Source organism: Myotis daubentonii, chromosome 8 (genome assembly GCF_963259705.1).
Source record: "Myotis daubentonii chromosome 8, mMyoDau2.1, whole genome shotgun sequence".
In the NCBI taxonomy this organism is placed as follows: Eukaryota; Metazoa; Chordata; class Mammalia; order Chiroptera; family Vespertilionidae; genus Myotis; species Myotis daubentonii.
In genome coordinates, this window is record NC_081847.1 from 16,212,866 (window position 1) to 16,227,635 (window position 14,770).

A 14,770-nucleotide genomic window follows, 5' to 3' on the forward strand; every position below is an offset into this window, starting at 1 on the left:
GTCTGCACGGGCGAAGCTCGACGTCCTTCGCCTTCAGCCTGGACGCCGGCCTCGGGGTGTCTAATTCTGGTGCTGGGGGGCTGGGGTGACTGCCAGGGCAGAGGCGGGAGCACGCACAAAGCAAAGGGGGGGTGCTCTCGTCAAGAGACATCCAACTGCCCCCTTTCCCCTTTTTGCCTCGGTGATGGGGAAGGGGGAGAAGGGGCGAGAGAAAAAGATGCCAATGACCATTGTTTGCTCGTTGGGGCTGTTGCTCCGCCCCCCGAGTCTGTCGTCAACCTGGCGCGGGACTAAAACAAACCCCAGACCCGCAGCTCCGGGGGCTCGCGGCGCCTCCGACTGCTCCTCGCCGGCTCCGCGGCCGAGGTGGCGGCGACAGGCGGCCGCCGCATCCCGCCCGCGCCCGCCCCGGGGCCCCCTACCCGGCGGCCCGCCGAGCCATGTCGTTGAGCCCCAAGCAGACGACGCCCTTCTCCGTGTCCGACATCCTGAGCCCCATCGAGGAGACCTACAAGAAGTTCAGCGGCGCCATGGACGGCGCGCCGCCCGGCCTGGGGGCGCCCCTGGGGGCCGCGGCCGCCGCCTACCGCGCGCCGCCGGGCCCCCCCTCGCAGGGCCTGCAGCCGCACCCCATGGCCGGGCACAACGCGGCGGCGGCGGCGGCGGCAGCAGCGGCGGCGGCCGCCACCTACCACATGCCGGCGGGCGTCTCGCAGTTCCCGCCCGGCGCCGTGGGCGGCTACTGCAACGGCGGCCTGGGCGCCATGGGCGAGCTGCCCGCCTACGCCGACGGCATGCGGGGCGGCGCGGCCGCGGGGGCCGCCGGCTGGTACGGAGCCAACGCGGACCCGCGCTACTCGTCAAGTGAGTGGGGCCCGGAGCGCGGGACCGAGGACGGGCGGACGGCGCGGGCTCTCCCCGCCGCGGCGCGGGGCGCGTGGGGGCCGGTGTCCGGGCGCGCGGGGGGCCGCGGGTCCTGGGCTCCGGGCGCGGGACGTGGCGGGAGGGGACGGGCGGGGGGCGTGCAGCCGGCCTCGCGCTCACCCGGCTTCCCCTTCGGGGCCCTCCCCAGTTTCCAGGTTCATGGGGCCGTCGGCGGGCGTGAACGTGGCCGGCATGGGGCCGCTGGCGGGCATCGCGGACGCGGCCAAGTCGCTGGCGCCCTTGCACGCGGCGGCGGCGGCGGTGGCGCCGCGCAGGAAGCGCCGCGTGCTCTTCTCGCAGGCGCAGGTCTACGAGCTGGAGCGGCGCTTCAAGCAGCAGAAGTACCTGTCGGCGCCCGAGCGCGAGCACCTGGCCGGCATGATCCACCTGACGCCCACGCAGGTCAAGATCTGGTTCCAGAACCATCGCTACAAGATGAAGCGCCAGGCCAAGGACAAGGCGGCGCAGCAGCTGCAACAGGACGGCGGCCTGGCCCCGCCGCCGCCGCTGCCGCCGTCCCCGCGCCGCGTGGCCGTGCCCGTGCTGGTCAAGGACGGCAAGCCGTGCCAGAACGGGGCCCCGGGCCCGCCGACGCCCGGCCAGGCCGGCCCGCAGCCGCCCGCCCCGACGCCCGCGCCCGAACTGGAGGAGCTGTCGCCCAGCCCGCCCGCGCTGCACGGCCCCGGGGGCGGCCTGGCGGCCCTGGACGCGGCCGCGGGGGACTACGGCGGCGGCGGCGGCGGCGTGCTCGGGGCCAACCTGCTCTATGGCCGGACGTGGTGACCGCGCGGGCGCCCTGGGCGGGGTCCTGCCCGAGGCCTGCGGGCTTTGCAGGACGTGGCGAGGATGGATGGAGGAGACGTGCCCACGCGGGCTTCTGTGTCTGCGGCTACGGAAACGCACACACGGGTCACGGAGGGGGGCCGTCTCGGAACCGCTGCTGCGGGCGGGAGACAGCAGCAGCCCCAGGACCGAATGATGTGACATGCCAGGAGGTTCTGCGGTGGCGATCTCCTCCTTCCAGAAGTTCCAAATGATGCGAAAAGCTGGCTGAGTCCACACCCACCACATTCCTAGCCAAAGCTCTCTTGAGTTTTAAGTGTTGGAGACTTTGTTGGTGTTTGTAGTTCTAAAAATCAACCCAGCTTTAACAATGAATCTTTTTGAAAGTGGAATTTATCTTGGGAGATTAATTTTTGAAGAGCACCCCCTCCCCTTAAGTGCAATTTCATTAATGTTGGAAAGTAAATTGGTGGATCATGCACATAGAAACATTATTGCAGAGGAATTATTAAATGGAATAAAAGTAATCAAAATACTGCTTATATGGATTGACAGAGCTCTTTAAATTTAATGCTGATTTTAAAATGTTTTGATCATTATTTGGCAAATGAGTGTTTGCGTATTACCCTAAAACAAGGCCCCCTTCCCACCTCCAGCCATGCGGTTCATCGTGGAGGGCTATAAACTATTTTTTATATGGAATCTGGTCTCCCCAAATCAACTGATAAAATAAATACACTCATTCTTCTGTAGACATATTACTTACTCTTTCTAAGATATTTGCTTGTCTGATTTTGAATACCTTGATTAAATGCTAGGGAAAGCAAACACAATTGCTAAAATTGACATCAATTTATATTTCAAAGCATGCCAAGAAGAAGGAAGAGAGTAAGGTAATTTATTGAATTGTAGCCAGGATGTAAAGAATAAGTAACTAAAATTTGTATAATTTTTCCATCATATTAGAACTTAACAGGGGTTGCACACCGATTTTGTTGGTGTTTTATTGTACAAATGTATTTACTCTTTAATATGCCAATTTATATTTCCTATGTTCAATGGATATTTAAATATAACAAAAGAAACAAGTGCTTTCTTGTGAAAGTCAAGTGGTCATTTCTTTTTCGCTGAGTTATATAGGTTTTGTTTTGTTTTTTATAATAGTTGACATGATGTTACAATACATTTCAATAACGTATCATTGGAATAACGTGTTGGAGTAAAAATACTAAAAGAAAGCTAAAAAACCATGAACTTATAACATTAATGAAAATTAAAAGACATAACATGGATAAAGCATGATTTATAAATGATCGAAACAGTTACCAAGGAACCCAAATCTCTTCTACATGTGAAGAACTACCGTTTGAGGTTGAAACATTTTATTTCACTTCATTTTGTTTTCGTTTTATCTGAATGTGCAAAGTGAATCCTTAGGAAGGTGTTTTAGCAGTTAAACGTGCACTTTTTCTAAACTATATTTTGTATAGTAAGTAACAATAAACTCCAGATATTTTCACAGATGAAAAAAAAAATACTAAAGCAGCAAGGGAACCAGCCTTTATCAAGGGGCCGTGAATGCATTTTTGGAAAATGAGAATTAATTTTTAAAACATCTTACATAAAAATAAATAATTTAAACAAAAAATAGTATGAAATGGTGCAATATGCTTACAAAAAAATTCTCCCAATTTGGGTTTTTGCATGTTGATGGAATTGCCTTTCAAAATGTTAACTAAGCAAGCATAACTATTTCTGATGTGCTTTGATTCCCTCATAGTACCAGAATTCAAAAAATTTACTTCATTTCCATCGTTTTATATATATATATATATAAATGTATAGAAACAGCCCCAAATGCAACAGAAACAGTAGCTTATGGACTAAGGCAGTGGTTCTCAACCTTCTGGCCCTTTAAATACAGTTCCTCATGTTGTGACCCAACCATAAAATTGTTTTCGTTGCTACTTCATAACTGTAATGTTGCTACTGTTATGAATCGTAATGTAAATATCTGATATGCAGGCTGGTCTTAGGCGACCTCTGTGAAAGGGTCGTTCGACCGCCAAAGGGGTCGCGACCCACAGGTTGAGAACCGCTGCAATAAGGGCTCCAAGTAACATAACTTTAGAAAATAAATCTTCATGGACAGTTTTTTCCTTTATAATTTAGTTCTGGAACAAAGAATCCCTTAGACTAAGTGAACTCTGTATCAAAAGATCATTAAGAAGAAACAGCCTCTATACAATATTTTCTGAAAGTGTATTTGGTACAGGCATATCTTTTCCTTTCAGCGTTCTGTTAAGTAGGAAAGGACCCAAGCCACAGTAATTGCTGCAGAGGGCTTCACATTCTACACCCAAAAACTGCTGAGCTTATGTGTGTGTGCACATCCTGAAGTGAGGATAAGGCTTGATTCTTGAAACATGAAAATTAAAAAGCATGTTTACTCTAGAACTCCACATTCTGATTAATGCAAAACAAGAACTTTTTTCCTTTTGCAATTAGTGCTTTGCAGATCTTTTGTAAAAACCAGAACCGCCAGACTAGGTGAAACTCATTAACTGGAGAGGAGGATAAGTGTCTTCAGGACCAAGAGGGAAGGTCTGAGTGGAACAAAGCCCCTTGGAAGTTTAGCAGAGGCCACAGCCGAACTCAATTTCAGAAATGCTAGCTGCACATGGGACATTCTCCTAACTGTTTTGGGGGTTTTATGACAATCTAACTTATCTTTTCTAATTGAGACACAGGAATCAAAACCCAGAATCAAATTGCACGGAGGAACAACCGCAGGGATTGCAGGTACTTCTCTGTAATCTGTGTTGAGATGTAAATGCAAGTGTTATGTGTGTGAGAGTGTGTGCAGTGTTGAAGTGAACAGGAAGGGTGTTTTGTATATGGAAGGGTGGGGGTGTAACCCAGTTGTCTTCTATTTAAGGCTTTGCTTAGAACAAGTAATCAATCAGACTTTTATCAACTGATGTTGTGTTCAAACTCATTCTGCTGGCGACTGTTTACTTTCAGTTTAAAGCAAATCAGACTCAATCCTGCTCACTAAGGGCAGGCAGCTTCCAAACACTTGCTTTGTTAGCTTCGATGAATCCTGATGATTTAGAAAGACTTTTAGAATAAATTTGTGGACCACAATCACTTAAGAAACCAAAGATTGCATTTTTAGGTACGAATTTGTGCGTAAGAGAAATTTATGGTGGCAACATAAACTTCAGATCCAGTTCAAAGTGAGGATGATATTGCTCAACTGTGTAACACAATACTACCATGTGTAGATAAAAACCTGCATCTAAATTATTTCACTTCGATTTTTAAAAATACTGCCACTTGCTATGCCCAAAACCAACGAGACAGAAATCTAGGATAGATTTTATTAAGAAAATAAATAGCTTTTTACTGCTAGTGAGAACTGATGAGAAGACTCAAAAGACTATATTCTCGGGTCAGGAACTGGCTCTCCAGTATGTAGAGAGAACTGTGATTTCAAGATCACTTTGATTTCATTGTTTTTAAGTTAGGAGGCAATGAAAGCTTATGGGAGAGGTTTTGGGGGTTCGTTTGTTTTTTACTTGGAAGGTTTACCTGCCATTGAGTGAAAGGCGATTTTGTTTTAAATGCCATGCAACCTAGTTTCAGCAAGTGTTTGGGTGACTTCTCTAATACGACTTTAACCACTAATTTGCTTACCTCTAAGTTGTGCAAACTATTTTGCAGTAGTGAGTAGCTATATTTGATTTTCACACAAAAATCAAAGCGTGTTCTCTCTTGGCCTTATTTAATATGGTTTTGGGAAACAAGCAGCGCAAGCAAAGCGTTCAATTGAACCCTGAGTGGAGGGGAAATTCATCAAGAATGGGCTGCTTGTTATTCTATTAGTGTATTGACTTCTTTCCTGGTTAGAATTAGTAGAGCAGTCAATCACCAGGAACGGTCTGGCGGGACCTCCGCCCCAGGACCCTCCCTGGAGTGGGCAGGAAAGAAGCGTCCGACGAGCGCGATGGAGCCAGGCAGCCGCTCTGCCGGCTGGGAATAAGGAATCCTAGTGAATTCTCCGGAGAATGCACACAATTCGATTTTTAAGCACAGCTAAATTCGGTTATGTTCAGACTAAGAACTTAACACAGCAGCCTCGGAAGGGAGGACAATCTCCGCTCTTCCCTTTCAGGTTTCGGTGCATTCGTGCCGGCAGCTGAGATGAAACCGGTTAGATGGAGAAACTGCGGCGCTGAGTCCCGGAAGCCGAGAGGTGATGCTGCAATGTCCTGCTTGGGCCTGGTGGCGGCCGGGACACACGACCACCCCAAGGGTCGGAGATCTGAGCTTTCCGGCGCCCACCAGGCTCCCCGCCGGGCTCCCGGGGCTGCGGCGGGACGTCGGACCGGCGGGTCCGCGGAGGGAGGAATCGGAGCCAGGGCTTGGGGCACGCGCCCCACGTGCGCCGAGTCCGAGGGCTTCCCAGCCCGGCCGGGAGGGTGACCGGGCCCGCAAACCAGGACCTTATTTCTGAAGAGCCGCACCTCTGTTCCCACCGCACCAGGCTCACAGCTCCCGGCGCCACCGCCATCCCGCTGCGAAGTCGCCGTGCCCTGGTGGCGGTGCCCCGACCTCCAAAACATCCAACCGACAACGCGCACTTGGGACCTCCAGCCACACCCCCAGCGTGCTGCCACCCAACCCCCACCTTGTCCCGCGTCATCGAACTAAAGTTAACCTACCGGTCATTACACCCAATTTGCCTTTGTAACGCTAAATGGCAATTTAATAGTCATTTGTAGATGGCTTTGTACTTTAATGTGCATTACCTCATTTAATCTTGACGTAAAGGGAGGACCACTGCTCAGTAAGGGCCCTTAGCGCCACAATAAAGTCAGGCCCTTTCCAGGTTCTAAGGTCTTTAAGAATCTTTAAAGACTCTCAAAAACTTTGCCCTACTTAAAGGTAATATAATGGAGTACAGTTAATTATTTAAAATTGGTCTGTTAACTTTATTTACATCTGAATGTGGAGGGGAATTTTATGGCTTTAAACATTGCATTTAAGGTTCTCAAAAGCTTTCGCTTGTTGATGTAACGGGACATTTTCTGAAACACTCAAAGATGGGGACAAGCTGGGGAGAGATGGACGTGGAATAAGGAGAGAGGATGCCAGGGTGAAGGAATGGGGGAGGCTGAAAGTGATGGTTCAGCTATTGGCAGATGTCCTTCAGGACACTCCACCTATTAGGGGGAATCCAGCCTCAACTTTTCCATCAGGCTTTTTGCTTAGGCGTCTTCAAAAGGACACTATACATATTAATTTTAAAATTTAATTTGTTTTGAATAGTTACATATAATTGTGGAAAAGCCAAGTCCAAACGGAATTATTTTACAGACACACACGATAGCTTGAAACAATGCTAAACTAAACCAAAACTGAAGGTTGGAGAAAATACAGGTTCTGTAGAAGTGTGTGAGCTTTGGGTACCTATGAAGATATACACAATAAGACATTTATATAAGCTCCTTTGGAATACGCAATGCTTGATTTAAGTGGCTATATGTTTTTAATATCTGGAAGAGATATTTAATGGAAGGCATTACTATCATTTTAATGTATTGTGAAGGGAATACATAATGGTTGTGTTAATTCCCAGTTGAGAAACTTTGTCTCAACAGTAAAGGATCCTGCTCTATTCACCCATCACCAGCAATGAACCCAATAGCTTCAAAATACCTTCTTCTTTAAGATTAAGGTGAGATTTTTAACACATAGAATAAGATTAACAACTGTGCTTTAGTTGAACATTAAAGCAAAAATATCCTAAGTCAGCAGGTCAAAGAGAAATCTTATTTTACAACCTTAGGCTAGAATGGAAAGAAGGAAACACAGCAGCAAGAATCTTTAAATGTATTTGAATTTGTTGTGGCGATCAAATTAAAACGCATATGGAAGTGTTGTATGTAAACTCCAAGCATTAATTTAAGGAATTATAGTGTGCTTGGTAGCAAGGAAAAAAAATGAGTACAAATTGGAATCTATTAAGAAGTAACGCCAAAAAAATATGCTAAGGAGCATACACTATTTACCTATAAATTAAACTTCTCACTTTCCAACTTTTCTTAAAATTTTTAAAGTCCTTAAAATTGATACAGGAGTCTACATGAAATTTGTAAAATGTAAATAACTTATTCTCACAAAGATTTTATAGTTAGCAAAATCAGAAGCTGACAGACATACTAACATATGCGTTGGTTGGGTGGTCTTGCTGAACATATCATGTTAACATCTATTCTTAACTGATTTTCTTTTGACATCTAATTGGTAGAAATGAACTGTTTTCTGAAAAACTAATTTTAGAAAAACCAACATGCGTGGCCAAGATTTTCAAAGTTGAAATACTCTAAAAGAATAAGAACACAAGAAACCAGAATTTTAAAATTTTGTTTGTTTTTACTAAAGTCCAGAAATTTCCGTAAGACAAGTACATTAATGAAATGTTTCCAAAGAAATACCGAACAATATATATACTCTAATTGGCTGAGGGTTCCAGCTTAAGAGTTCATACCTAATTCTTGTGCATTAAAAATCAGCATGGATCTTAGATGATCTAGAATACACTGTGTTTTGAAATCCACAGCTGGTTTGATTTTTAACCATAATGAAAAACCAGTATTCCTATTCCATCAAAATGTTTTACAAGCAATAATAAATTCAGATCCACTGTATTATGCAACACACATCTTTGGAAAGCAACATAAAACAGTGAGATCAGATCAGTAGAAATATACAGTTAAAAGAAATACACAAAGTACTGCAGTTTTCTTAAAAACTACTACTTGAGAAAGAAATCTTTCCACAAATAGCATAAAATTGTAGAATGATGAAAGGATTTGGGAAAGCTTTACAAAAGCCTAATTCCAATTGTATCTTCCTGAGGGTGGTGGCAAAGGGTACTTCCTTCCTTCTCTGGGATATCCCTGAAAATAAGCAAAAGAAAGAGTTTATTTTCTGGATTAGCACCCCTGCAAAAAAATTAATTTTTCAGCTATATGGAAAAATATATCATAAAGAAGGTAAACATGTCTTAAAGGTCTATCACATAGAAGGTCTTCATTTATACCAAGCTAGTTGCAAAGTGGGACAACTAACCAAACAAGCCTTATCAAGCAATTTAAAAATTCCTTACAATCTACACAAATGAACTATACAGCGTTAAGTGTTTGTGTAAAACCCTTTAAGTTCTCAATCTTCCCTACCATCCCCAGCAGGCCATACTGTGGTCAGGTAGTAGATGTAAGCTTCATCTTTAGATAGATTTACACTAGGAAAGTCAATTTGCTTAACCAAGGTAAGAAGTCAGTTAAGGCCTAAATACCTATGAATTTTAGGGTGGTTTTGATTTTTTTTAAAGCTATAAATAGTAGAGCACTAAGTAACATATTAGGTTATTACATAATTACTAGGAACATTCCTAATATCTCCTAGGTATGTTTGTAAATAATATTTCTGTAGATCTTGGAAGACACACTGTAGGCTAAGGCCTTGTAGTCATCTAAATTTCACTATAATTTAATAGTGCTTCAAAAATTGTGGTTTTTTTTTTTAAATAAAAATCAGTGGGGAAGAGACTGAGAAAAAGGAGATACTAAAAGATTTATAAATTAACCAAGTGGTTTTGATCTCCTGTCAGGGGTAGGGAATGTCTGGCCCGAGGACTACATAGGGCTCGCAAAATCATTTGGCCTGGCCCTGCCAAGGCGTTAGGGGTGAGTTAAGTAAATGTTTGACCAAATATAGCAGGCTAGTTTTTAAGTTGATAATTCTGTCTGGCCTGAGAATGATGTTATAAATATCCAAATGGCCCTTGGCAGAAGAAAGGTTCCCCACCCCTGTCCTAAGTGAATAAAAATTCCACCTCCTGTAATAGCAGAGAGCTCCTTAAAAGGGAGATCTCCTCCTCGGAAGGAGGCAGGAAAGAAATGAACTGGGTTCAGAAGTTCCCAGCTTTGCTGTCAAACTGCAAGTGTTTAGGGTTTCAGTTTCTGACTGGGAAAATGAGGTGAGTGGACTAGACATTCTCTAAGAGGTCTTCTAGTTGTAAGTATGTCCCTGTTTCAATAATACTCATTATTTAGATTATCTAGTCTCAATCTATGATATGGTATTTACAGGTTTTCAAAGTAAAATTCTACAAACTGAGTCTAATAAGCTAATAAAATTCTCTCTAAAGACAATTAAGATGATTGTTTTCTTGTAAAGTGAACAGAGACACTAAGAAACAGTGTAAAAAAGACTTTTCTTAGCTATCAGAATAAGGGGACACATAGTAAGACCTTGAGTTATAAAATTAATATTCGAAGCACTGCAAAACGCCTGTAGGCAACACCAGGTAAGCAATTTGAAATCACTTTGCATCACCAAAGGTGCCAAACTCCACAAACCGCACACACTCTGAGCCACAACACTCTGATCCTGTTATCTGGCAAGAATTTCATGACAAAAAAAAGAAAAGAATTTGATGACAGAGCATGTAAATACTGGACAGGGTATCAAATGGCTAGGGGACAAATAAAATGAAGCTTACATCTACTAAAGGTATCTAGGAATTATTACACTCATTCAATGTATAGCTGTTTACATTTGGTAGAAAAATATGTGGAACATTTTTTTATGAAGGAGAGATTTTTTCCATGAGGAGAGAGAACAGATACATCAAGACATAAGACTTCTAAGATAAATATACAGTTGAAAAGATAGATTCCTGCTTTCATTTTTCTAGGAAATTATCATCTATTATGAGAGACTTAATTTGTAGTAAAACAAAAAGCAATATCCTTAAAGGATAAATAAGGTTTCTGGTAACTGACCACATTTGTGCTAACGGTCACTGATTGCTATGATTAAAAGAGCTTTTGCTCTGGAAAACTGTTCAGCATCTTCAAGGTATAATTTACTTAGTGAGGCAGATACTTGCCTAATATACATTTTTAATGAGGGACCCAAGTTCAGCTAAGCCAGCGGTTCTCAATCTGTGGATCGTGACCCCTTTCGGGGTCGAACAACCCTTTCACAGGGGTCGCCTAAGACCATCGGAAAACACATATTGAATATATAATTACATATTGTTTTTGTGATTAATCACTATGCTTTAATTATGTTCAATTGTAACAATGAAAATACATCCTGCATATCAGATATTTACATTACAATTCAGAATAGCAAAATTACAGTTATGAAGAAGCAACGAAAATAATTTTATGGTTGGGGGTCACCACAACATGAGGAACTGTATTAAAGGGTTGCGGCATTAGGAAGGTTGAGAACCACTGAGCTAAGCTAATCTATCAATATCTTATCCAGAAATGTTTTAAAGAAAATATGGAGCCCTGAGAGGCATGGCTAAGTACACAGTATGTTTTTCGTCCCACAGCCCACGCCATATCACCTGTCTCCCGCCACGATCATCGCGTCTGGGTGGATACCCGCCAGGCCCGGCTAGCATCTGGTATTGGTTTGGCTGAAAGCCTGCATTTTGGGTCTGGAGCATCCGGTTCCATGGCAGTAGAGGTTCAGCCCCAACACCTCTGTGGAAAAGCATCATGTGTGCATTACAAGTCAAGCATGTATCATTTTTGCAATCCAATTTTGCTGCACTTGTCATATGGGATATATGGTATCAAAGTGGCCTTTGTATCCCCCATATCCAGTATAGTCTAATGTTTCATAAAGTATCAGCATTTATTAAAGAGTGTTTAAAACTTAAGTGATTCAGAAAGGCCTGACTTTTAAAAAAATATTCTGTTCATTTACAATTGTGAAATTTCCTTTTTAGTCATGTAAAGATTTGGACCAAGATCTCCAAGTTGGCTACATTTAAGATGCTATCCAAAGAGTAAACATGTACAAGACAGGAGAATGAGGCTTTATTTTTAAAAATGTCCAGACTCATTCTTGGAGTCCATTCTTTCTAGTTAATTGCAGGTTGCAAATGAATTCTTACTGCTGAGTATTTTGAATCCAGGGTAGGGGACTTGGCTGTTTTTTCCCATCCATTATTCTGCTCAATATGTCAGAAGGTCTGATCGGGAGGAAACCTTTTCAAGTTCTATTGATGCAGCTCTCAATTGACCATGGTGACCTAGCAACATGAGCATTAATTGGCATGGGCTGACTGGCATTTGGTGTACAGTTTACATGGGAACACAAATTCAACAGCTTTTATAACCCAGTTTGCCGGCCCAGATTACTAGTCAAAAGAAATGTTTTAATTGTCTTCAAGTGCCTATTTTAACTTTGCAGATACAAAGCAACAGGTATGATGTATGAAATCATAATTTTAATTAATTCACAATGTAGCAAAGACATCTTTCCAAAGGCAATCACCATTTAAAACTTTCGCCTTGAGACATTTTCCTCAACTTCAATTTTATAGAAAAGCAAAATAAAAAATAAACAAAAGCAATATTCTCCAGTATATTTTAACATTAAGAAGCTTTGGGACCATTAAAGATGTTAGGAGGAATTACAATAAACTTTAAACTTGCTAAAGCACTGACAACCTGGAATAAGCTTCTAACTGTATCAGCATATGAATTTTACCTCCTGGGTCTTAGGGGAAAAGCCCAAAGTTGGGCTCATTGGATAATGCATTCTTCTCACAGCTATTCAAGCCTAAATCAATCCTCTCTACCCCCCAATCTCCTCCCTTCTCTTGGACTTGCCTTATTTTTTTTAAAACACCAAAGATGACTATTTTTGTGTGATAGCTTAAAGAACAGCTCTCTGAAGAACTCTAAAAAGGTCAATGCTATTCTTGACAGTTAGTGTTGAAACCAGGGCTCTTGCTGTAAGTGAATCCAAATAAAATAAATCTACTTTTCAGAAAGAATATGCATATATTCAGGGCCTTTAATTACTTTTTGGGTTCATTATGAACACAAATGTATTTTAGCAAGGATGCTTCATCTGTTTAGTAGTAATAGCTCCGTGTGCAGAGACAGGAATGGTCTCTTCTGGTCTCTGCAGGAGTGAGGGGGTAAGGTTTCTGCTGTGACCAAAGAGGCTCATCAAAACTGGGCCATTAATGCAAAACACACACACCAAAAATGCAACTCACACATTGTAGTAACCGAAATCAATTGTTCTTAGTTTTACAATGATAAAAATCACTCAACTGAGTTACAGGTAAATCTGTTAGTAAGAATCGCATAACATTATATAAATGTAATTTTATATTATTTTGTTTTAAAAATAGGTTAAGAACAAAGCACAGTTTAAAAACAAAGTTCTCCTTTTTGTTTGCGTTACTAATTAAAATGTTGACAAAGATAAGTTTTATAAAATAATTTAATTAAAATTAAACAGAATGAACAAGGTAAGAGGGGCACAGAGGCATGCATGTTCTTTGTTTTTGCCCTTTACTGGCAGAAAGGTTTTTATTTTCCACAAGCTTTATCATATTTCTATACTAATTATATTAATTGATAAATACAAACTGAAATTTGCCTTGGAAAATACATATTAAATATGAGATAGAAGTGTTGAGGCTAACATACTTTAACTTTTAAAAATTACTAGCTACTGACTGAGGCAACAATTTCACATCAGAGATGGCAACAATATTCTTAAGTACCTAATTACTGCTTTGCAAAGTAGCTGGCAATGTGAAGCAATGACTCCAATTTGGATGTTTTTAATTTATACAAATGGCAATCAGAGTTTTTAAAGCTTTTCCATGACTAAACTTAACACCCGTAAGTAAAAGACTAAATGGCCACTTTAAATATGGCTAGAAAAGACAAGCCTCCATTGGCAAGAACATAAATAATGGGGCGGAACTCAAGTGATGCAGAATGCTGGACATCTCTGCGTGTACCATTAGGTTGTTTTTGTGTGGGGAGGCAAGGGGTGTGTGTGTGTTCCTGTTGTATTTTTCAGTGAAATGAATATATGAATTATAAATACTATCTCAAAGTAGGAAATAATTTTAAAAAGTGGTTTAGAAAAATATGTACACTGAAAATTTTCTTTTCCATAGGGTTCACAAGCAAACATTCAAAATAGTGCAATGGAAAAGCACTGAACTAAGGATCAGTACCTTTTTAGTAAGAATTTCTACTGTTTACTACTTGTGACATCTTAGCAAAGTCAAAGTGACTATGAGTTTATACTTTCCCCTCTGTCTCCTAAGGTTGGAAGGATGAGAATGACAAGTGCTACCACAATGAGTGACAGACTGTATTTGCTAATAAGCTAATGAAGTTTTTAGGATGACTGAATCCAAACTCTCTTTATGAATAAATGATGTATTTCTTAAATGACCATGGTTTAAGACATAAAACAGAACTGTATTATGCTCATATCAAAGTTTTGTTTTAAGGCCTGGTTTTAAGTTTCTGACTAAAGCTAAACCAAAAATGCCCCATAAAACTTGTCCTTAATCTGCTGAGTTCACAAAGTTAGTAAGGATAATACCAATACTTGGCTAGGACAGAAAAAATAAAAAATATGACAGACACCAGGACAATGGTAATAACCTGAGGAAAATGTTTAATGTGTAGAAGAAAGAAAAGCTACTGGGAAAGGAAGTATGCCTCAGAAGTGGAAGGAGATCCTTTACATCCTTTGAAGCTCCTATGGCTTTACTGTAATATGCTCGGAGTAAGTATTCTGATGAGCTTTGTTCAAGTGAAAAATTTCTTAGTAAAGAACAGTACAGAAGGAAGACCTTAAGTAAGCCACTGAACTGTGTGCATTCATTCTTTTCCTCCTCTATAAAAATAACAGCATCGTTAAAGGGTTGCTAGGAGGAATAAATGAAGGCATGATTTTAAGAGCATGTTAGCACAGTGCTGACATTTTTGTAAGCAGATGATAAATGTTAGCAATTATTAATAATATGAGAAAGAGGAAAGAAACAAAGTTAGGAAACCAAGTCTTAAAATCAAACTTGACAAAAGTAATTCAGAAAGACAGTTATTTAAAAAGAGATCAGCTCTTATGTGCTACTATGTAATTTAGAAAAAATTTACCCTTTACTCATTTAATTTGTTTGGAAATGGTACAACTCTGA

The 14,770-nt window shown here is 42.0% G+C and overlaps 2 protein-coding genes across 3 annotated transcripts in view; one reads left to right on the forward strand and one right to left on the reverse strand.

The window, feature by feature from the left end:
* The first annotated feature begins 300 nt into the window (after positions 1-300).
* Positions 301-2,675, forward strand: NKX2-4 (NK2 homeobox 4). The gene is made up of 2 exons (XM_059707546.1): positions 301-864; positions 1,073-2,675. The coding sequence occupies exons 1-2, from the start codon at positions 441-443 to the stop codon at positions 1,705-1,707; spliced, it is 1,059 nt and encodes a 352-aa protein (XP_059563529.1). The 5' UTR covers positions 301-440; the 3' UTR covers positions 1,708-2,675.
* A 5,453-nt stretch (positions 2,676-8,128) lies between these two features.
* Positions 8,129-14,770, reverse strand: part of XRN2 (5'-3' exoribonuclease 2) — a 93,459-nt gene continuing 86,817 nt past the window's right edge. For both annotated transcript variants that reach the window (XM_059705404.1, XM_059705403.1), the window contains 2 exons: positions 11,144-11,282; positions 8,129-8,675 (listed from right to left, as the gene is read on the reverse strand). In XM_059705404.1, coding sequence (XP_059561387.1) covers positions 8,610-8,675; positions 11,144-11,282 — 205 coding nt within the window. In that variant the 3' untranslated portion in view covers positions 8,129-8,609. The remainder of the gene's footprint in view (positions 8,676-11,143; positions 11,283-14,770) is intronic.

Coding starts and splice junctions, on each gene's coding strand:
- NKX2-4 (XM_059707546.1), top strand. CDS start 441: ATGTCGTTGAGCCCCAAGCAGACGACGCCCTTCTCCGTGTCCGACATC. Junction 865..1,072: donor GGACCCGCGCTACTCGTCAA/GTGAGTGGGGCC, acceptor GGCCCTCCCCAG/TTTCCAGGTTCATGGGGCCG.